Source organism: Monodon monoceros, unplaced genomic scaffold (assembly GCF_005190385.1).
Source record: "Monodon monoceros isolate NGI ecotype Baffin Bay Population unplaced genomic scaffold, NGI_Narwhal_1 Super_Scaffold_15, whole genome shotgun sequence".
Lineage (NCBI taxonomy): Eukaryota > Metazoa > Chordata > Mammalia > Artiodactyla > Monodontidae > Monodon > Monodon monoceros.
In genome coordinates, this window is record NW_021703771.1 from 73,919,582 (window position 1) to 73,942,839 (window position 23,258).

Below are 23,258 nucleotides of genomic sequence, written 5' to 3' on the forward strand. Positions count from 1 at the left end.
TCAGTAGCTTTTGCAAAGAATGTATGGCACCACCGAAAGTCCATCTGAATATTGTTTGTTAAGTCAGGAGTGAAAGTTGAAAACCATCTCCACATCCCTCCATATCCTTCCTCTAAACTTGTAAACATTTAGAGGTGTAACCTTGACAGCATGAGAAGATGGTGTTTGTTTTTATTAAAAGGTCTTTCCTGTTCCTTGTGTGAAGCCATTCTCTTGATCACAGCAGGGCTAGAAGCAAGGGAGATCAAAACAGACCAGGAAGACTCCATCTAGGGCCACAGCCAGCACCGCAGATTTCTGCACTATTGCACTTTCACTGCCTGTGCGTTTAGGAGTGTTTTCTCCCCTGCTGGCAGGGGATTGAGGGGTGGGGGAGTTCGTTGATTATTGAGGGATTATGTATGTTATATTTTTTAAGGATTCAAACCAGTTGTTGGTAGGGTTTTGAGTTATCCTTTAATTGGACTCCGGGCATCAGCCAGCAAACGGAGCCTCAAATTTTAAGGAAATAAATAAAAATGCATATGTATAAGTACTTGTATGTATGTGTATAGAGTATGTGTGTTCGTGTGTGTATGTGTATATTTTTTTTAATTGTGGTAAAAAAAATATATGTAAAATGAAATTTCCCGTTTTAATCATTTTAAATATATACAGTTCTATGTATTTAGAATATATAAAAATGTATACATAAATACTATATATGTAGTTTTAATTCATAGAACTTAAAACATACATCTCTGTATGTCTTTTGTATTTCATAGTAATTGCTAAACAACAGTCTAAGGAGAAGGGATGACCTTTCTTTTTTTATTTTTAATTAATTAATTTTTGTTTTGTTTTGGGGGTTTTTTTGAATATTATCTTACTTATTTTTTTATACAGCAGGTTCTTATTAGTCATCAGTTTTATACACATCATGTATACATGTCAATCCCAATCGCCCAATTCATCACACTCCCACCCCCACCCCACGCAGCTTTCCCCCCTTGGTGTCCATACGTTTGTTCTCTACATCTGTGTCTCAACTTCTGCCCTGCAAACTGGTTCATCTGAACCTTTTTTCCAGGTTCCACATACATGAGTTAATATACGATATTTGTTGTTCTTTCTGACTTCTTCACCCTGTATGACAGTCTCTAGATACATCCACATCTCAACAAATGACCCAATTTTGTTCATTTTTATGGCTGAGTAATATTCTATTGTATATATGTACCACAGCTTCTTTATCTATTCGTCTGTCGATGGGCATTTAGGTTGCTTCCATGACCTGGCTGTTGTTAATAGTGCTGCAATGAACATTGGGGTGCATGTGTCTTTTTGAATTATGGTTTTCTCTGGGTGTGTGCCCAGTAGTGGGATTGCTAGGTCATCTGGTAATTCTAAATCAGTTTTTTAAGGAACCTCCATACTGTTCTCCATACTGGCTGTATCAATTTACATTCCCACCAACAGTGCAAGAGGGTTTGCTTTTCTCCACACCCTCTCCAGCATTTGTTGTTTGTAGATTTTCTGATGATGCCCGTTCTAACTGGTGTGAGGTGATACATCATTGTAGTTTTGATTTGCATTTCTCTAATAATTAGTGATGTTGAGCAGCTTTTCATGTGCTTCTTGGCCATCTGTATGTCTTCTTTGGAGAAATGTCTATCTAGGTCTTCTGCCCATTTTTGGATTGGGTTGTGTGTTTCTTTAATATTGAGCTGCATGAGCTGTTTATATATTTTGGAGATTAATCCTTTGTCCATTGATTCATTTGCAAATATTCTCTCCCATTCTGAGGGTTGTCTTTTCGTCTTGTTTATGGTTTCCTTTGCTGTGCAAAAGCTTTGAAGTTTCATTAGCTCCCATTTGTTTATTTTTGTTTTTATTTCCATTACTCTGGGAGGTGGAGCAAAAAAGATCTTGTTGTGATTTATGTCAAAGAGTGTTCTTCCTATGTTTTCCTCTAAGAGTTTTGTAGTGTCCGCTCTTACATTTAGGTCCCTAATCCATTTTGAGTTTCTTTTTGTGTATGGTGTTAGAGAGTGTTCTAATTTCATTCTTTTACATGTAGCTGTCCAGTTTTCCCAGCACCACTTAGTGAAGAGACTGTCTTTTGTCCATTGTATATCCTTGCCTCCTTTGTCATAGATTAGTTGACCATAGGTACGTGGGTTTACCTCAGGGCTTTCTATCTTGTTCCAATGATCTGTGTTTCTCTTTTTGTGCCAGTACCATATTATCTTGATTACTGTAGCTTTGTAGTATACTCTGAAGTCAGGGAGTCTGATTCCTCCAGCTCTGTTTTTTTCCCTCAAGACTGCTTTGGCTATTTGGGGTCTTTTGTGTCTCCATACAAATTTTAAGATTTTTTGTTCTAGTTCTGTAAAAAGTGCCATTGGTAATTTGATAGGGATTGCATTGACTCTGTAAATTGCTTTGGGTAGTATAGCCATTTTCACAATATTGATTCTTCCAATCCAAGAACATGGTATATCTCTCCATCTGTTGGTATCATCTTTAATTTCTTTCATCAGTGTCTTATAGTTTTCTGCATACAGGTCTTTTGTCTCCCTAGGTAAGTTTATTCCTACGTGTTTTATTCCTTTTCTTGCAGTGCTAAATGGGAGTATTTCCTTAATTTCTCTTTCAGATTTTTCATCATTAGTGTATAGGAATGCAAGAGATTTCTGTGCATTAATTTTGTATCCTGCAACTTTACCAAATCGTTGATTAGCTCTAGTAGTTTTCTGATGGCATATTTAGGATTCTCTATGTATAGTATCATGTGATCTGCAAACAGTGACAGTTTTACTTCTTCTTTTCCAATTTGGATTCCTTTTTTTTCTTTTTCTTCTCTGATTGCCATGGCTAGGACTTCCAAAACTATGTTGAATAATAGTGGTGAGAGTGGACATCCTTGTCGTGTTCCTGATCTTAGAGGAAATGCTTTCAGTTTTTCACCATTGAGAATGATGTTTGCTGTGGGTTTGTCGTATATGGCCTTTATTATGTCGAGGTAGGTTCCGTCTCTGCCCACTCTCTGGAGAGTTTTTATCATAAATGGGTGTTGAATTTTGTCAAAAGCTTTTTCTGCATCTATTGAGATGATCATATGGTTTTTATTCTTCAGTATGTTAATATGGTGTATCACATTGATTGATTTGCGTATATTGAAGAATCCTTTTATCCCTGGGATAAATCCCACTTGATCATGGTGTATGATCCTTTTAATATGCTGTTGGATTCTGTTTGCTAGTATTTTGTTGAGGATTTTTGCATCTGTATTCATCAGTGATATTGGTCTGTAATTTTATTTTTTTGTAGTATCTTTTTCTGGTTTTGGTATCAGAGTGACGGTGGCCTCATAGAATGAGTTTGGGAGTGTTCCTTCCTCTGCAATTTTTTGGAAGAGTTTGAGAAGGATGGGTGTTAGCTCTTCTCTAAATGTTTGATAGAATTCACCTGTGAAGCCATCTGGTCCTGGACTTTTGTTTGTTGGAAGATGTTTAATCACAGTTTCAGTTTCATTACTTGTGATTGGTCTGTTCATATTTTCTATTTCTTCCTGGTTCAGTCTTGGTAGGTTATACCTTTCTAAGAATTTGTCCATTTCTTCCAGGTTCTCCATTTTATTGGCATAGAGTTGCTTGTAGTAGTCTCTTAGGATGCTTTGTGTTTCTGTGGTGTCTGTTGTAACTTCTCCTTTTTCATTTCTAATTTTATTGATTTGAGTCCTCTCCCTCTTTTTCCTGATGAGTCTGGCTGATGGTTTATCAATTTTGTTTATCTTCTCAAAGAACCAGCTTTTAGTTTTATTGATCTTTGCTATTGTTTTCTTTGTTTCTATTTCATTTATTTCTGCTCTGATCTTTATTATTTCTTTCCTTCTGCTAACTTTGGGTTTTGTTTGTTCTTCTTTCTCTAGATCCTTTAGGTGTAAGGATAGATTGTTTATTTGAGATGTTTCTTGTTTCTTGAGGTAGGCTTGTATAGCTATAAACTTCTCTCTTAGAACTGCTTTTGCTGCCTCCCATAGGTTTTAGATCACCGTGTTTTCATTGTCACTTGTCTCTAGGTATTTTTTGATTTCCTCTTTGATTTCTTCAGTGATCTCTTGGTTATTTAGTAACGTATTGTTTAGACTCCATGTGTTTGTGTTTTTTATGTTTTTTCCCTGTAATTCATTTCTAATCTCATAGCGTTGTGTTCAGAAAGGATGCTTGATAATGATTTTAATTTTCTTAAATTTACTGAGGCTTGATTTGTGACCCAAGATGTGATCTATCCTGGAGAATGTTCGGAGCGCACTTGAGAAGAAAGTGTAATTTGCTGTTTTTGGATGGAATGTCCTATAAATATCAATTAAATCTATATGCTCTGTTGTGTCATTTAAAGCTTCTGTTTCCTTATTTATTTTCATTTTGGATGATCTGTCCATTGGTGTACGTGAGGTGTTAACGTCCCCCACTATTATTGTGTTACTGTCAAGTTCCTCTTTTATAGCTGTTAGCAGTTGCGTTATGTGTTGAGGTGCTCCTGTGTTGGGTGCATATATATTTATAATTGTTATATCCTCTTCTTGGATTGATCCCTTGATCATTATGTAGTGTCCTTCCTTGCCTCTTGTAACATTCTTTATTTTAAAGTCTATTTTATCTGATAAGAGTATTGCTACTCCAGCTTTCTTTTGACTTCCATTTGCATGGAATATCTTTTTCCATCCCCTCGCTTTCAGTCTGTATGTGTCCCTAGGTCTGAAGTGGGTCTCTTGTAGACAGCGTATATATGGGTCTTGTTTTGTATCCATTCAGCAAGCCTGTGTCTTTTAGTTGGTGCATTTAATCCATTCACATTTAAGGTAATTATCAATATGTATGTTCCTATGACCATTTTCTTAATTGTTTGGGGTTTGTTTTTGTAGGTCCTTTTCTTCTCTTGTGTTGCCCACTTAGAGTAGTTCATTTAGCTTTTGTTGTAGAGCTAGTTTGGTGGTGCTGAATTCTCTTAGCTTTTGCTTGTCTGTAAAGCTATTGATTTCTCCATCAAATCTGACTGAGATCCTTGCCGGGTAGAGTAATCTTGGTTGTAGGTTCTTCCCTTTCATCACTTTAAGTATATCATGCCACTCCCTTCTGGCTTGTAGAGTTTCTGCTGAGAAATTAGCTGTTACCTTTATGGGAGTTCCCTTGTACGTTGTCATTTTTCCCTTGCTGCTTTCAACAATTTTTCTTTGTCTTTAATTTTTGCCAGTTTGATCACTATGTGTCTCGGATTGTTTCTTCTTGGGTTTATCCTGTATGGGACTCTGCACTTCCTGGACTTGGGTGGCTATTTCCTTTCCCATGTCAGGGAAGTTTTCGACTATAATCTCTTCGAATATTTTCTCCGGTCCTTTGTCTCTCTTCTCCTTCTGGGACCCCTATAATGTGAATGTTGTTGCGTTTAATGTTGTCCCAGAGGTCTCTTAGGCTGTCTTCATTTCTTTTCACTCTTTTTTCTTTATTCTGTTCCACAGCTGTGAATTCCACCATTCTGTCTTCCAGGTCACTTATCCGTCCTTCTGCCTCAGTTATTCTGCTAGTGATTCCTTCTAGTGTAGTTTTCATTTCAGTGATTGTATTGTTCATCTCTGTTTGTTTGTTCTTTAATTCTAGATCTTTGTTAAACATTTCTTGCATCTTCTCGATCTTTGCCTCCATTGTTTTTCTGAGGCCGTGGATCATCTTCACTGTCATTATTCTGAATTCTTTTTCCGGAAGGTTGCCTAGCTCCACTTAATTTCGTTGTTTTTCTGGGTTTTTATCTTGTTCCTTCATCTGGTACGTAGCCCTCTGCCTTTCCATCTTGTCTATGTTTCTGTGAATGTGGTTTTTGTTCCACAGGCTGCAGGACTGTAGTTCTTGCTTCTGCTGTCTGCCCTCTTGCTGGTGATGTGATTCTATGTATATAAAACTCAGCATACTGCTAGTGTTGGACAGTGTCCTGCAGAGGCTGGGGGTGGCTGTGGCTCACCGTGAGGACAGGGACAGTGGCAGCAGAAGTTCTGGGAAGTACTCCCTGGCGTGAGCCCTCCCAGCGTCTGCCATTAGCCCCACCAGAGATGATGACCTTTCTTTTTATGCCCTTATCCCTGTACTGTTGTCTCCTTCTCAAGGCCTTTGACCTCCTCTGGCTCTTTCCTGCTTGTCCTCAGACCTGCCCTTGGTCTGCCTGTTCCCACCAGTCCTTTCTTCAGCCCTCTCCTTTCCTCCTTTTGTGCAATTGAATGTGTGGCATGTTTTGTAGGAAGCTGTCCCTTATATTTCCAGTCAGTTAAGTATCTCATTCAGAATCCGTGTCTCTTCCCTGTGCTCTCATGTTCTGCTGTCTTATTTCTGGTTGAGCTCTGGTCATCCACCCTGAACTGCTTCTAGCCCTTCCCTCATCAGCCTCTTCTCCTCTTGCCTCCTTTTCATGATTCAGCTCCAAATTCCCACACTGCCTCAATACCACATCCTTCTGCAAACACATCTTAGATCACTATCAAAACTAGATTGTTTCCAACACTGGCCTCTAGGTTCTTTGTCCAGACTCCTTTGGCCAGCAGTGTATCACTCACCTCCTTGGCCTACCCCTACCGCTGCCTCACCCATCTGTGTTTGACAGGTCTGTTCAGATCTGAACCTACTGTTAGATCCAACCCAACTTTCTCAATGCATCCTATTCAGCCCTTTGTGATTCTGGCAGAGCTTCCCACAGCTTTGTCTCCTTGAAGCTAGAAATAGCACCTGATGAGAAAGAAACAGTGGTCTATATCCATTTCACTTGTACATGTCACAAGGATTCCTTTGATTTCATTTAAGTGCTTTCTTCTAACAAAAAATGGAATGTCACTATGGCAAAAGTTTCTAGAAATGCATTTCATCCAAAATTATGGGCCAAGCAAGAAAGACAGGGATGTAAAATGAACTGTCAAGGTCCCACCACGTGTTACCTGGTCACCTTCTGCCATCACTCCATCCATCCCTTGGTCTTTCTGACTTAAATTCAGATGACACGAGAAGACTCAGTAGGGAAAGCATCCATTTTCTCAGCCTGAAAAGCAAGCAACATTATTTAAATATTATCACAGGTGTATTAAAGACCACTTGAAAAGGAAAACGACAACCTTAGGACTGGGGGAGGAAATCACTCAAAACAGCACAGGCTTCCACTCACCCCAGGATCTGAGAGGTTAGGGATTTGTCTTAGCAATCATTTTATTTCAGAAAATGATTTATTTTTCCTTTCATGAAAGTAGTTTACTCCGCCCTTGAGTGAGACTTTTAATCTTAGACCAGAAGATTTTTCTTTGACAGCACTGCTCCAGTAGATGAATGAGGGAGGTATGACTCCTGCCCAGGAAAACAGAGGCCAGGCTGCACCTCGTGTTCATTCATATTAGTCTCACAACACACTGAGGTTTGCACGTAACTTCATGCCAGGAGGAACAACAGGTGTGTCATACGTGCATATCATTAGGCCAAGCAAGTGCTCAGGCCACTACCAGCCCTTCCCCCTCCTTTGGGTGAGATCATTAAAATCACCTATTCCTGTATATTGCTTTCTTTTGGCGTTGCTGTAATGTTCTGTTTAAGAGTATACAGCACAGGGCTTCCCCGGTGGCGCAGTGGTTGAGAGTCCGCCTGCCGATGCAGGGGACGCAGGTTTGTGTCCGGATCCGGGAGGATCCCACATGCCGTGGAGCGGCTGGGCCCATGAGCCATGGCCGCTGAGCCTGCGCGTCCGGAGCCTGCACTCTGCAACGGGAGAGGCCACAACAGTGAGAGGCCTGCGTACCGAAGGAAAAAAAAAAAAAAGAGTATACAGCACAGGGAACTCTGCTCAATATTTGTAATAACCTAAATGGGAAAAGAATCTGAAAAAGAACAGATACATGTATATGTGTAACTGAATCCCTTTGCTGTACACCTGAAACGAGCACAACATTGTAAATCAACTATACTCTAATATAAAATAAGAATTAAAAAACAAAACAAGGGCTTCCCTGGTGGCGCAGTGGTTGAGAGTCCGCCTGACGATGCAGGGGACGTGGGTTCGTGCCCCGGTCTGGGAAGATCCCACATGCCGCGGAGCGGCTGGGCCTGTGAGCCATGGCCGCTGAGCCTGCGGGTCCGGAGCCTGTGCTCCACAACGGGAGAGGCCATAGCAGTGAGAGGCCCGCGTACTGCAAAAAAAAAAAAAAAAAAAAAAAAAAAAAGAATAAAAATAAATAAAATAAGCACTTTATTTTTAAAAATAAAATTTTTAAAAATTGTTTAAATAAAATTAAGAATCAAAAAAGAGAACAATAGTGAGGAAAAAATCCTCAACTAGGAGTAAAAATCTAAAATTTTCCCACTAGATGAAACAAAATTCAAATGAATTCATATTCAATGAGCAAATTTTAAACACAAACCTCTGTATATCACTCAAGATTGCTCTGTTAGACACTATGTTGATCCCTTTGCATATTTGGTCCTATGAAATATAGTCCTCAAGATGTCCAACTACAGGAAATTGGAGAAAGAAAATTCCTGTGACCTGAAATAAATCAAACTGAAGGCAAAAAACAAACAAAAACGAGTATACAAGGTCACCCTTGTGATTTGAATGTGAATTCCGTATCATCACTTCACATGGACAAATGCAGACTTTCTGGCGATGAGCCCTCTTTCCTTTCTCAGACCCCAGCTATCTCCAACATGTGTCCTGGTTGTCTCAGGAGAGCGAGATTCTTCTGGGATTCTTCTGGGTTGACCTGTTGCTCAGGACCAACAAGCCAGCGGGACGAGCCACTCCGGGAGCTGGCTCATGGCAGTCAGCACGTACACCTTGGGTAGCTCAGATGTGCTGGTCTCCAGCCAGCGACATGCTTTGTGTCAAAGACACAAGGGGCTGTTGTTGTCACTCACAACGCAGAGCTGCTCCCATGACACCAGGGTATGTTGTAGTGAAGCCCTTGCTCCTGGTGCAAGCTGGTTTCGCATGACATACTTTTATTTGAGGTACAGGAAAGGCCAGTTACCAAACTGCACTTGTAGATCACTGAAAATTCATGCTTCTTTTTAAATACAAAATACAAATTGAAATAATTACTGTATGTCCAGAGATTTTTATTCGACTTATAAATTTACTAATTGATTCCTCTCCTTAAATATTTCATGAGCATTGAAGTACTTCAAGCCAACAGCACAGCATAGGAACACTTAACTTATGTGAATTCCAATCTAGGCTTCGGTAAAACAAAAGAACAATGTAGTTTTCATTCAGTGTAATGGCTGAGGAAACAGCAGTGTGTTTCAACACTTCAACAGTTATGTGCTTAAGAGATAGCGGAATATTGATAATAGAGTATTGTGTCATGTTTTCATGGGTCTTCTAAGAGACCTGCAGGGCTGCTGACTTTAGAACCTGACATCTAAGTAAGATGAGATGCCACTATATTATAAAGCCTTCATCCTTCTTTATTTTCCTCAATTCTGTCAGCTTCATTTTTTTCAATTGAAGTATAGTTGATTTACAATGTTGGGTTAGTTTCTGGTGTACAGCAAAGTGACTCAGCTATATATATACACACACACACACGTGTACACTCTTTTCAGAAAAGAATATATATATTCTTTTCAGACTCTTCCATTATAGGTTATTACTAGATATTGGATATAGTTCCCTGTGCTATACAGTAGTACCTTGTTGTTTTATCTATTTTATATATAGTAGTGTATATATGTTAATCCCAAACTCCTAATTTATCCCTCCCCACCTTTCCCTTTTGGTAACTGTAAATTTGTCTTCTTTGTCTGTGATTCTATTTCTGTTTTGTAAATGAGTTCATTTATATCATATTTTTAGATTCCACATATAAATGATATGATATTTGTCTTTTTCTGTCTGAATTACTTCACTTAGTATGATAATCTCCAGTTCCATCCACGTTGCTGCAAATGGCATTATTGCATTCTTTTTCATGGCTGAGTGGTATTCCATTGTATATATGTACCACATCTTCTTTATCCATCCGACTGTTAATGGACACTTAGGTTGCTTCCATGTCTTGCCTATTGTCAATAGTGTGGCAGTGAACATTGGGTGCATGTGTAATGAGTCCAGTGGTCTTTTCAAGAAGGATATGCTATCTAACTTGGAGTAACGTAGCTTCTATTAGCCTGGGTCACCACATCTACATAAGGAATGTGGTAAAGAGTGAAGACCCCTACATCCTCCAGCCTACCTTCCTGGTGTCACTCAGCCAGGATTCTGGGTGGGCATACTCTAAGCAAAAGACCATAGACAATACGACCCCCCCATTCAGGGTTCTTTTCTAGAGCTAGAAAGAACTGCTGCCCAGTTCAGTAGCCACTGGTCATAGGAAGCTATTGACATTTAAATTAACTAAAATTAACAGCTCATTCCCTCAGTTGCACTAGTCCCATTTCAACTACTCACTAGCCACATGAGGCTGGTGGCTACTAGCCTGGAAAGCATGGTTGTAGAACATTTCTATCATCACAGAAAGTTTCCATCGGAAAGCTCTCTTCTAAAGTATTTCAGTTATTTTTATACGTTTAAGAGGTTTGGGAGGAAATTAATGAATACGTTCAGAATTCTATTCTTGGTGAAGATGGAGATTTAACATAATGTTAGTTCCAAAATGATCAAAGATCCTAGTATAGACGCCAGGCTTTGTGAAGTAGCTTATATGAGTATGTTGAGCATAATACACATAGAGCAGTCCCTCTTTCCAGAAAAAGCCTTGTCTTTGCTGCCATTCACACCTTGATGTGTGAAGCCTCGTGTGAAATAATCTTTCCTTTTATTGTTTATTAAGATCTTTCACATCCTTCAAGCACCATTCAAGTTCCCTTTTAGGTCTTACCAATTTATGCTGACTTCCATGCCGTCCCCTGTAATCTGTGATCTTCCAACTTTAGTAGTAACGTAGAGGCAGAGGCTTTATCACACACTCCATTCCGTCACACCTTACTGTGTCATCGTCCCCACCCCATGAGACATTCTTTGTACACAAAATCTCCGAAATTCTTTGTACACCATGACATCTTGAAAGTACTTGCCACAGATGGTTGTTCATTCAGCAGATGTTTGTGGAGGGCCTACTGATTGGAAGTTACTATCCTAGACATCAGGGATGTAAGGAGGAAAGAGGTGGCAAATAGATAAATTTGTAAATATTTAGGAAGTTTGAGCAAAGCCAGGGATGATTAATGCATACCCATTCATAATTTATTTTACCATTTTATTTGTTTTATAAAAACTACCACTTAAAATGAGCAGTACAAGTGAATGTCAAGTTCAGATCGAGATTACTGGACATGAATTTGGCTTTTTTCTTTTTCTTTAAAGATTACACTGCTCGCCAAAATCGAGGAGAGAAACAGCAGGAAGTTCCTTTCCGGCTGTCACAATATAAACAGAAGGTATGCAGTGGAGCTGCCTTATCAGGGCAGGTTTCAGTTTTTATATTAAACCCAAAAGTTGTGTTAACCGAGATGTTCTTTTTATTTATTTACTTGTACACATAGGTGAAAGAGAATAATTGTAGCAGGAGTCTCAAGAGAGTTTTGGTCTTGGGGTTTCTAGCTCCATGAGCTGAAGCACATTATTTATCCAGTGTGGGGCTGTGAGACACACACCAGGTGGTGATGGTCCCTCTCGTAGGCTCACTTTGGACAGCTTTGTGCATGTCGAGGCCGCGAGGGAGTGTCATCTTCTCTGGGGCTGACGAGGCTGAGGCTGGGGCATGGGAAGTGCAGGATACCGGGAGCTGGTCATGGTGGCTGCTGGGATGCTCCAGGCTCTGACACCTGAGTGTAAGGAGGGGAAACAAGTCGCCTGACTGGGACTCACTCACACCGCCAGCCCCTGCTCCCCTGCTCTGCCTTCTGTTTGAGTCGTCCTGTCATGTGTGGTTGTAGTTTTCCCATAGGAAATAAGACCACAACTACACAGTTCACAAAGTCAGCCTGGCACCTGCTTGAAATTTCCACAGCACTTTCAAATAAACATTAGACAGGGGGCTTCCCTGGTGGCGCAGTGGTTAAGAACCCGCCCGCCAATGCAGGGGACACGGGTTCGAGCCCTGGTCCGGGAAGATCCCACATGCCGCGGAGCAGCTAAGCCCGTGCGCCACAACCACTGACCCTGCGCTCTAGAGCCCGCGGGCCACAACTACTGAAGGCCGCGCACCTAGAGCCCGTGCTCTGCAACAAGAGAAGCCACCGCAATGAGAAGCCCGCATGCCGCAACAGAGAGTAGCCCCCACTCGCCTCAACTAGAGAAAGCCCGCGTGCAGCAACAAAGACCCAAGGCAGCCAAAAATAAATATAAATAAAATAAATAAATTTATTTTAAAAAAGAAAACATTAGACAGGAAGGCAGTTTCGTTGTTGATAAAAATGTATATTTCCTTACGCCCCAAAGAATTGAAGTCTAGAAGAGAAATATTTGTCCGTTCCCCCCCCCCCCCCCACTTTTAGCATAGCAGCCTTATTCACAGTAGCAAAAAGGTGGAAACAACCCGTGTCCATCAGTGGATGAATGGATTTTTTTTTAGTGTGGTATGTCCATACAGTGAAATATTATTCAGCCTTTAAAAGGAAAGAAATTTGTAACATGCTACATCATGGTTGAACCTTGAGGTTCATGCTAAATAAAATAAGCCGGATGCAAAAAGATACATACTGTATGATTCCTCTTATATAAGGTACCCTGAGTAGGCAGATCCATAGAGACAGAAAGTAGAAAGGTGGTAGCAAGGGGCTGAGGGGAGGACAGAACGGGGAGTTAGTGTTTCACGGGTACGGTTTTAGTTCTGCAGGGTGAAGGGTTCTGAAGGTTAGCATCACAGCAACAGGAATATGCTTAACACTACAGAACTGTACACCTGAACGTGATAAAGATGGTAAATCTTCTGTTATGCATGTTTTACCACAATTGAAAATTAAATATATGTATTCCTTGAAAAAAATTTCGTGTTTAAAAACTAAAAATAAGTCAGTTAAATACCCACTCACACGAATTCCTTCATTGTCATCCATTTACTATTACCTTGTTCACGTGTGAGTTTTTTTCAATTATTATCTTATAGAGAAGTCACGCTCACTTTTCCTTTTCAGATCAATCTAGAGTTCAGTAAATAGTGCATTCTGTTCATTAAATGTGTCATGAGTAGTGCTAATCTGTTTTGTTGTTGTTTTGTTTCACTTCCAGGGAAAACATAAGTCTTTAGTTAGCCCTATTGCCCTCACGCCATCATAATAATATTACGTAAGGTTTGTGCAGCGTGATATTTGTAACACACTGCGTGGCTTCAGTGCTTGCAGTGAAATGAGTACAGCAGCATATTCACCTCTCCCACTAGGAATGAGGTTGCATGATTCAGCCAGATCTAAGGGGCTGCGTTCTTCCTTAGCCCTCCTGTCCCACAGCAGCCCACAAACCCCCCACCTGAGCTGCTCTGGAGGGCTGGAGGAGCCCAGGTGAGCCGGGTTGCATGGGACCTATCACACTGCTCGGGTGACACCATATTCTGTGAGCTGCCTTCCCCTGAAAAAGCATAACTGTCACATCACATGGAATCCTTGCTTTGTCAACAGGAAGGTCAGAAAATATTTATTCCATTTATTCAACTGTATATTGAGAGCCTACTCTTGTAGTCCAGGGGCTGTACTGTATCCCACCTCTACGTGAACAAGAGGTGGTCCTTGACCTCAAAGAGTTTATAGGCTATTCTCAATTCTTCAGCTAATGAACATGGAATCTTTTACATTAGAAGTTACACTCGAGGTTTTCTCTAGCCCAGACTCGACTTTGCACTCATGCGGTAATTCTCCTGCAACAACCCGGGAGCCATACTCGGCTTACCCTGAACTCTGCCAGAGTAAAACAGCTCTGGTTATTATAGCTTTTCCTTAAACATTTCCTTCTAATTTCTGTCCTTGCTTCACCTTCTGCCTTCCTGGAAAATAATGATCATTTCTTTCTAGAGTTGTCCCTTCTAGAGGTGGAGATTCTTCTTTTTTTTTAAAAAAAGAATCAACTTTATTTTTGGTTGCGTTGGGTCTTCGTTGCTGCACGCGGGCTTTCTCCAGTTGCGGCGAGCGGGAGCTACTCTTCCTTGCGGTGCGCAGGCTTCTCATTGTGGTGGCTTCTCTTGTTGCGGAGCACGGGCTCTAGGCACGCGGGCTTCAGTAGTTGTGGCACACGGACTCAGTAGTTTCGGCTTGTGGGCTCTAGAGCACGGGTTCGGTAGTTGTGGCTCGCAGGCTCAGTAGTTGTAGTGCACAGGCTTACTTGCTCCACAGCATGTGGGATCTTCCCGGACCAGGGATTGAACTGGTGTCCCCTGCATTGGCAGGCGGATTCTTAACCACTGCGCCACCAGGGAAGTACTAAAGTGGAGATTCTTCTCTGATTTCTCTTATGACATGGTTTACAAAAGGCCCCTTGCCACCCGGTAGATTTCAGCATCAGAGTTTGATCCTGGCGCTCTTACCATCGGAGGTCCATCAGTGCATCCCAACAGGGCGTGGGCTTTGCTAGCAGCCACTCATTGCCAGGCCCTGCTGAACCTCTGGTGCCATGTAACACCCAGGTCAGAGCATTACAGGGCTATCGGATGGCAAAGAAGAGAACGCCCACGTGTGCTTAAGGACGGTCAGTACAGGCTTCCTGGAGATGCTGGCCTTTGAGATAGATCTTAGAGCGCTCAGGGAGTTTTAGCAGAGGTGATCTTGAGTTTTTCTTACTTAGGTACATTTTAAGAAGGTTAGACTTGCAGTAGAGTGGGGGGGGTGGTGTTAGAAGTGAAGAAACCAGTTAGGAAGCTGTCATGGTAGGCGAGACCTTTAACATCTCAACCAAGAGCACTTTGAAGGGTCGTCTTCCCCACATCCTCACCCACACTTGAAATTCTCATACTTTCAGTCTTGCTGATCTCACGGTTGTAAATTGGTTTTTCATCATTTTAATTTGCCTTTCCTTGATCACTAATGAGATTGGGCATTTTTTCATATTGTCATTAGTCACTCTTTTGCCTAGTATTAAATATTTGTTTGTCTTTTTCTGAATTTGTGGGAGTTTTATGCATTCTAGTAACTAATCTTTTAAATATTTGCAAGCATCTTCTCCCAGACTGTTCCTTATGCTTTATCCTTATTTCTGATGTCTTTTTTTTTTTTAATACAAGGAACTTTAAGTTTTGATGTCAGGTCTATAAATCATTTCCTTTAAGGCGGAGTCTGTTGTTACCTTGTTTAAGAAATCCTTCCGTACCTCAGGATAATAAAGAGAGTTCCCCAATTTTTTCCCCCAATATGTAGAGTTTTGATTTTGAAGATTTTGCCTTTGTTCCGTATTGGACTTATTTAGGGGCCTGGTGTAAGGCAGGAATTTAATTTTATTTCTCCAGCCAAAAGTCAGTTGAATAGTCAGTCCTTTCCCTGTTTTGTGCCATGTCTACTATATACTGTCCCACACCTGCTGAGGTGTCCTTCTGTGTTCTTTGTCTTCTTCCCTTGATTAATCATCTCGTCCTGTGCCGATACCACATGGAATTAATCAGCATAGTTTTGTGGTATGATTGATACCTGGTATGGCAGGTCCCTTATCTTTGTTCTTTTGGTTTTATTTATTTTTGAAGTTATCTTACCTATTTATGCCGTTACTCTTCATTATGAATTTTAAAATTGGTTGGCCAAGTAACCTAAGTGCTCGTGAGATTTTTATTGGAATTGGATTGAACTAATAGATTAAGTTTGGGAGACCGACCTCTGTTCAGTATTGCATCTCCTCACCCATGAACAAAGTATTTCTCTCCATTGATTCAGATCCTCTTTTATGTCCTTCAGCGAAAGATCATAATGACCTGCACCTTCATTTCTTTTTTATTTGTTGAAACATCCAGTATTTCAGTTCCAGACCACAGAGCAACTCTACAGTAATAAAAACTGTAGTAATAAAAAATACATTTTAAAGTAATTTGGGGTACTATCAGATTGGCAGAGCAGAGCTAGCTTTTATTTTCTCCTGTTAGGTATATATCAGCAGTAATTCATGCAAATTTGCCACTGCCCAGCAGAGTCCTTGAGGTGGGCCATGAGAGGCTTCTGCCCCTTGGCTGACGTCCATTCCATCAGCACTTGGTCCAGCAGCCCTTCACTGAACAGTACATCCACCAACCGTCTTCATTATACCTATGTGTTTTCTACCCACAGTGAAATTAGGAACAATTTTGTCAAATGCTTTGCTTGAATTAAGAATCACTTTATCCATGGCACATTCCTTTCCTAATGAACCATCCTTGTTTCTGAAGGCCACTTTTAGTATTTCACTAGCAACCTATATCCAAGTGTTGCATCCAACATTGTGGAAGATTTTTCCATCTCCTCCCCACACACTTATTTGCCCATATCTAGTCTTCTCAGATTTTTCCCATTCTCCTTGTTGTCTCATAATTTGCTAAAGTGACACTAGGTTCAACCTCTGGTTTTCCAATAAAGTGTTTGATCACATTAGCATTTATATTAAAATCTCAACCCATTCCTGCTCACCAAAAAAAAAAAAAAATGTGTCCTTTAGAACTGCTACATTTCTGTCATATAACCCAAGTTGAGACCCACTTAAACACCAGCACTGTTTAGTTAGGAGACTTATGTTCTGACTTAAAAGATCACTAAAAAGCATAGTATAAACTACATTTTTTAAAAGGATGCAGTGGATAAGAATGATTTAACTAGATAAGCAGCCTCTGAACTGGCTGAACATCTAAGGCTTCTTACTTGCTGGTTGATCTCTGATCTGAAAATTTCAGGACATTAAGGATGATAGAAGAGGAAAGTGTTTGCTTCAAATACTACAGCTGATGAGGAGGGAATCTGGTAGTGAATTTTAAGCAATTACAGAAAATCTCACTAAGCTCTCCCTTAATTCTTTAACCAGCTTGAAGGTAACGATTTTGTTGTCATTTGTGTTTTCCCAGCTTCCAATTGTGGAAAAGATAAGAACCATCGCCCAGGCTGTCTATGGAGCCGAAGATATTGAACTGTCTCCGGAGGCACAATCCAAAATAGATCGTTACACGGAACAGGTAAAAGTTGTGCATTTAGGGGGGTAAATCCAGCTTAGGCTTTTGAAATTATTCACCTTGACTCGAGAGCTGGTGTATGTCCCACCAGCTGAACTTGGCTTAATCTACTCTGTGGTCTACAAAAATTGAATTAATGTCCTTGGGTAGGACGTTAACTGTAATTATGGTGAGAGTACATACATCATTGACTTTTATGGTTATAAATTTGTCTAATACAGGTAGTGTCCATGTTTATCTGTGTGTGTGAGATCTTTAGCCCCTGCTAGTCAGCCAGAAACATTGAAACTGTTCTTGGATGTGCAGCAGTGGAGTCAAGAGTTAAATAATCTGTAGTGCTTCCTCTTACTGTCTTAAAAATGGTAGCATGGTGCCAGGTTAGTCAAGGACTGCAGCACACAAAGTTGGGGGTGCTTGGTATTCTTTCTTATACAAGTGCTTCATCGGCTTGGTGCTGAGACTGTCCACAATGGCTGAAGGCTCCATCACCTTCTGCCGTGCACATGGCCAAGATTCAGCAGCGAGAGTCTAGTCCTGTAATGGTCATGTCGATTAGGCTCCACTGCAGCGTGTTCGGCCACCTTAACCAAAGGGGCCATGTGCCTCAAACACCCCCTCCAGTTTGCTGTGATCAGATAGAAGTCAGAGCTCTTCAAGAGCTTGCTGGCAAAAGAGCTTCATGATGGGTATCACTGATCTATTTTTTTTAACCCCCCAACTCCTAAATTCTATTTTTAAAGCATATTTAATATTTTGTCCTATGCTACCAGCACTAGCCAGGGTATTCTCCCAGGTTTGGTAAGATAGTCAGCAATTCATTTCTTCTTAGGATTTTCCAAGAGCTTAGAATGCTCTTGGCTTGTGCTTTTTAATAAATGATCCTCAAACATTGCTGTACACACTGGCATTGTTCTGCAGTGAAATTTTCACTCATGTGCAATGAAATGAGTAAAATAAGGTCATTGTCATAAGGTGTTTTTTTTTAATAAGTTTTTAATAATGCTATTTAAGGACTATCATTGATTCGAATATTAGGTCCTTCCTGATGTTTTCTCAGGCTTAAAATCTTCTTTCTTTTGTGAAGTAATATGGTGATGGTATATAGCATATTGGGTTCTTAAAAAATATATTCTTACTGGCAAACTTTTAAATTGGCAAACCCATATCAGTTCATAAAAATTATGTCAATATTTGATTGATCTCTGAAACCCACAATTCTGGGCACCATTTCTGTAGGGGAATTGTGATCGCCACCCAGCAGATTTCTGATCCGTATCTAAGAGTAAAGGGAACACCCCACCCCCAACCCCAGTTGACAGTACTCTGAAATCTTCCAAATAGTTCTAGGTTGAATCATAAGAAATTCTGCGTGGGTTACCTCTGAAGATTGCATTCCTTTTATCTCTGTCTGTCCACCGAGGGAATGTTCCTTAAAAGTTATGCGTCAAGTATGTGCTTGCAGTTAATTAGCAAAGTCTCTAAGGAGGCACTGTGTACCCTTAATCGGGACCAGGCAGTGAGGACACTGTCCTTTTTGTGAGACCCCACATGTGACTGCCTCCCCTTTCACCTTTGGAACTCTGGGTCAGGCATCGCCTTTGGTCCTTAAAAATAAGAGGCTTAAATAGTGACCTCATCTTAGTTCATATAATGTAATCGCAGATCAAATAGCCATGATTCATAAAACAACACAAAGAGGCTCTTTGCTTCCTGACAGCCTCTAAGAATGAGCGAACAACGGGACTAAAAAGCCTTGTTACAAAGCCTTTCTCCAGGTTACCTTTCTGAGTGCCGGATATTAATATCCTTAGAAAGTGGTTTCTACAGCTGCTGCTGCTGCCTGCAGTTACTTGCTTGCCTGCAAATAACCACCTTTTCCTCAAAGACACACATAATGCTGCCTTTCTGTAACAAGAATTATCCAAAGTACGTAATAGACACCCTTAGCTTGCCAGGTGATGGTCTCGTGCAGACGAGTTTTTGTCCCATCTTCTTGTTCAGTGAACAAGTAGTAACAAGCACTGTTGTATGTGTGGATCTGAGTCGTGGGGATTCTGTGGAGTGCAGGTCAAACAAGTACAGGAACGTTTATGCTCAAGGAACACCTTTCCTTTCCTTTCTTACAGGGTTTTGGAAATTTGCCCATCTGCATGGCTAAGACCCACCTTTCCCTGTCTCACCAACCTGACAAGAAAGGCGTACCCAAGGATTTCATTCTACCCATTAGTGACGTACGGGCCAGCATAGGCGCTGGGTTCATTTACCCATTGGTTGGAACGGTGAGTGTGTAACATTCTCCAGAAACCTCCCCCAGTCTGTGTTGTCATGATGCCTGAAATCCTTATGCTCTGGGAATGCCTTACAGATTGGGTATTGGGAAGTAATTAATAGTATTTGCTCTTTTCCTAAATACTCTCTTCCACGGTGAAAAATGCACCTGCCATCAGGGTTTGAATTTTTCTTTTCTTTATCTTTTTTTTTTTCTTGCGGTACGCGGGCCTCTCACTGTTGTGGCCTCTCCCGTTGCGGAGCACAGGCTCCAGACGCGCAGGCTCAGCAGCCATGGCTCACGGGCCCAGCCGCTCCGCGATCCCGCGGCATGTGGGATCCTCCCGGACCGGGGCACGAACCCGTGTCCCCTGCATCGGCAGTTCCTAATCTGCCCTGTCTTCAGGATCCCTTGAGTCATAAAGTCGATTCCCCTCTCATAGAACATGGAAGAGAATAATTTGGGAGGAGCCAGTCTGCTGTTGAAGTGGTGGGGTGGCTTAGTGTAGGGCTTCCGGATCTTCACATCACTGCCCTCAGAATGATAAGACTTCACTGCGGTGGGATAGATGGAGGCCACCACCATGTCCAAGAGACAGGACCAGCCCCCCACCCCAGGGCTGGGGAGATCAGTCTTTCAGCCTTCACCTCTTTGTCAGCACCTTAAAGGGGGAGCTCTGCCTAAGAAAATGAGCAAATCACATGAGTTCTCGTTTTTGACCTTGTTGTGGCGGGACATTGTTGCTATGGGATGGTTACTGTTATTTCAAAGCTTCTCTTTGGACGGAGGGGAGATAGCACGGAAGTGAAAGCTTATCAAAGCACTTAAAATCCACATAAAATGCTTCATTATAGCCACACAGAGATATGGTGGTTTCCCTTGGTTTGTCTTCTCATCATGGGATGCCCCTGGATTAGATTCAGCACAAAAAATCTTGATCATCTCTGTTGCTGTCATTGTTGTTACAAGCTGATCCAAGTCCAAACGGGAAACATAGCAGTTTTTAAAATAAGCCATGTGGCTCTGTTGTTTAGGCAATGGATGGGTAAAAAGTGCATAATGAGTACAGAGTTGCTTGCCTTCATGTTTACACGTTTCGTCTGATATTGGGCAAAGTGTTTTCAATAAGCGTTTTTTGAATTCTTAATGCCCATGATGCACAGAGATACTAAGAGGAGTAGCTGTGAGGATGTACTAAGAGGCGCAGCGGGCTGAACAGCACAGAGGCATCCAGTACGTGTGGTGTTGGTGTTGGCGTTTGAAATACTCTCAGGGCACCGGGGAGGCAGTAGCTATTTCTTACCAGGTTGGGGGCAGGGGGTGTGTGGAAGAAAAAGAGAATCAACCTCTGAACTGGGGAAACGGTGAATTTTGACTCAAAGGCACAGAAATACATGGTACCCTTCCCAGCTTGGTCCAGTGTGGCTGGAACCAGACAGGGGTTGAGAGGCTGAGAAATGGGATTAGGGTAGCAACAAACTGTTAAGGATCTCAGCTGCCATCTTAAAGACCTTGGATTTTATCCCATGCACACTGGGGAGTTACAGTAAGGTGGGTTTCATGCCTGGTTTTTATTCTTTCTCTCTTTTTTTTTTTTTTTTTTTGGCCGCGCCACATGGCTTGCGGGATCCTAGTTCCCCCACCAGGGATCGAACCTGCACCCTCAGAAGTGAAAGCCCAGGGTCCTCACCACTGGAAAAGAAAAATGTCTGATTTATATTTTAGAAAAACAGCTCTGGTAGCAAAGTGGAGAATGTTTAGAGGAAAGAGAACCAGACCCAGGGAGACATCGGCTGAGGCCAGAGGTAATCAAGGTTGGCATGGCAGCCGTAGAAGTAAATATGGGGAGTAGAGACGAATTCGAGGTATATTTTTATTTATTTACTTATTTATTTTGTGGTACGCGGGCCTCTCACTGTTGGGGCCTCTCCCGTTGCGGAGCACAGGCTCCAGACGCGCAGGCTCAGCGGCCATGGCTCACGGGCCCAGCCGCTCCGCGGCATGTGGGATCTTCCCGGACCGGGGCACGAACCTGTGTCCCTTGCCTCAGCAGGCGGACTCTCAACCACTGCGCCACCAGGGAAGCCCTCGAGGTATATTTTGAAGGTAGCCACCTGCACGTGAGGCTCGGGACAAAGGACACTTCTAGCCTGAGTGTAGACGGCAATGCTGTCCGTCGCGGAAGGAACACAGTCAAGAAGACAGATGGGCAGGGCCAGAAATGCGTCTGGCCAGGATGTAGAGAGCTGAAAGGGCTCATAGGATCTATAAAATGGTCTGTGAATCCATGAGAAACACAGACACAGCACTCAGAAGAAAGGAACAGGCAGGAAGAAGGCCCTGAGAGCTTTAAGAATATACATGAGGGTGGACACAGGGGAGAAGCAAGGATATGCACTAGAGAAATAAGCGGTAAAGGATGGTACTAGGAAAACTGCCATGTTTCCAGTGCCAACGGGGTAACAGGAGCCCTCGAGGGTCTGGGCAGAACCATCGTAGGTGGCACAGGTAGACCAGAGAGTAACCGCAGGAGCTGGTGGTGGAGTTTCCCATTGAGGGAGGCATAGCGACAGTGCTGGAAGAGGGAGAAGGGTTCAAATAAAACAGGTTCTGAATGGTAATTTTAGAAAAGGTGCAACTGAAGGTAAAAAAAAATTCAGATCAGTGGTCCAGGGGGCAGACGGGGAGAGGGGACAGATTGCAGAGGGGCACCAGCGACCTTTTGTGGGTGATGGAAATACTCTATATCAGCGGTCCCCAACCTTTTTGGCACCAGGGACCAGTTTCATGGAAGACAGTTTTTCCACGGATGGGGGAGGGGGGACGTTTCAGGCTGTAGTGCGAGCAAAATGGGGAGCAATGGGGAACAGCAGATGAAGCTTCGCTCGCTCCCTTGCCACTCACCTCCTGCTGTGCAGCCAGGTTCCTAACAGGCCGTGGACTGATACCGTTCCATGGCCTAGGGGTTGGGGACGCCTGCTCTATATTTTAATTGTGGTGGTGGATCCATGACTGTATACATGTGTCAAAACTCATAGACCTACACGTTTTTAAAGGGTAAAATTTATTGAGTATAATTTAATCTTACCTCAGTTAACAAAAACACGAGGAGAGCTTGCTTTATATTCCTTAGAATGGCCTCCCTGATGGCAGCTCCTCAGGGCCAAAGATCTGGTCTTCAGTCCATGAAGGCCTTTGCTTAGCAGAGCACAGCCGGGTAGTACCCGCCCAGAGGGGCCAGGGACAAGCAGCCACGAGGGTCCCAAAGAGCATGGAACAGTGGACACAACTGAGGAGGGAATTAGCTAATCTGCCCTGTCTTGTCCTGCACAGATTTGAAATCCTACAGTAGTTCTCCCAACAAATTCATTCATTCAGGGAGCGTGCACGTGGCCCTGTGCTCCATGCCGTGGGGAGCCCCCAGTAAAGCAGCTTTCTCCACTTTAGGCAGCCAGTAAAGGTAGATAGAAGGGAATTAACAAAGACAGTGGTTTGGTATAAAAAATTGTGAGTCAATAAATGATACCTTCTGAGTATCTGAGCATTTAAGAGTCATTAAATACCAATCATAATTTTAAATCTGTGGGGTCACTAAGCAAATAGATGCTTGTGAGTCTCCTCCCACCTCAACTAATACCCTCACATCCACAGCCTTGTAAGACCAGTTCTGGAAAGCCAGGGTTCCATCAGCCACAGCTTGTGTGTATGTGCATGACCACTAGTCCATCCCTCCGCCCCTCTGCTCCTCCTGGACGCCGGGCTGGTAGTTAGAAAATGAAGGTGTGAGCAGTCCTCGAGGGGTGGCCTCCGGCTGCCTGGGTTCCCTGAGGAGGTCCCGTGCCTCCACCCCCGGGTGGAGCCGTAAGCGGCAGGGCCCTG

General features: G+C 42.3%; 1 protein-coding gene across 5 annotated transcripts in view; it reads left to right on the top strand.

Moving 5' to 3' along the window:
• MTHFD1L (methylenetetrahydrofolate dehydrogenase (NADP+ dependent) 1 like) overlaps nt 1-23,258 on the top strand; it is a 196,375-nt gene that overhangs the window by 127,001 nt on the left and 46,116 nt on the right. For 3 of the 5 annotated variants that reach the window (XM_029223967.1, XM_029223965.1, XM_029223966.1), the window contains 2 exons: nt 17,006-17,113; nt 19,237-19,389. In XM_029223967.1, coding sequence (XP_029079800.1) covers nt 17,006-17,113; nt 19,237-19,389 — 261 coding nt within the window. Of the gene's footprint in view, nt 1-11,370; nt 11,445-17,005; nt 17,114-19,236; nt 19,390-23,258 lie in introns of those variants that run through there. The other 2 variants (XR_003793716.1, XR_003793717.1) reach the window with 2 other exon arrangements.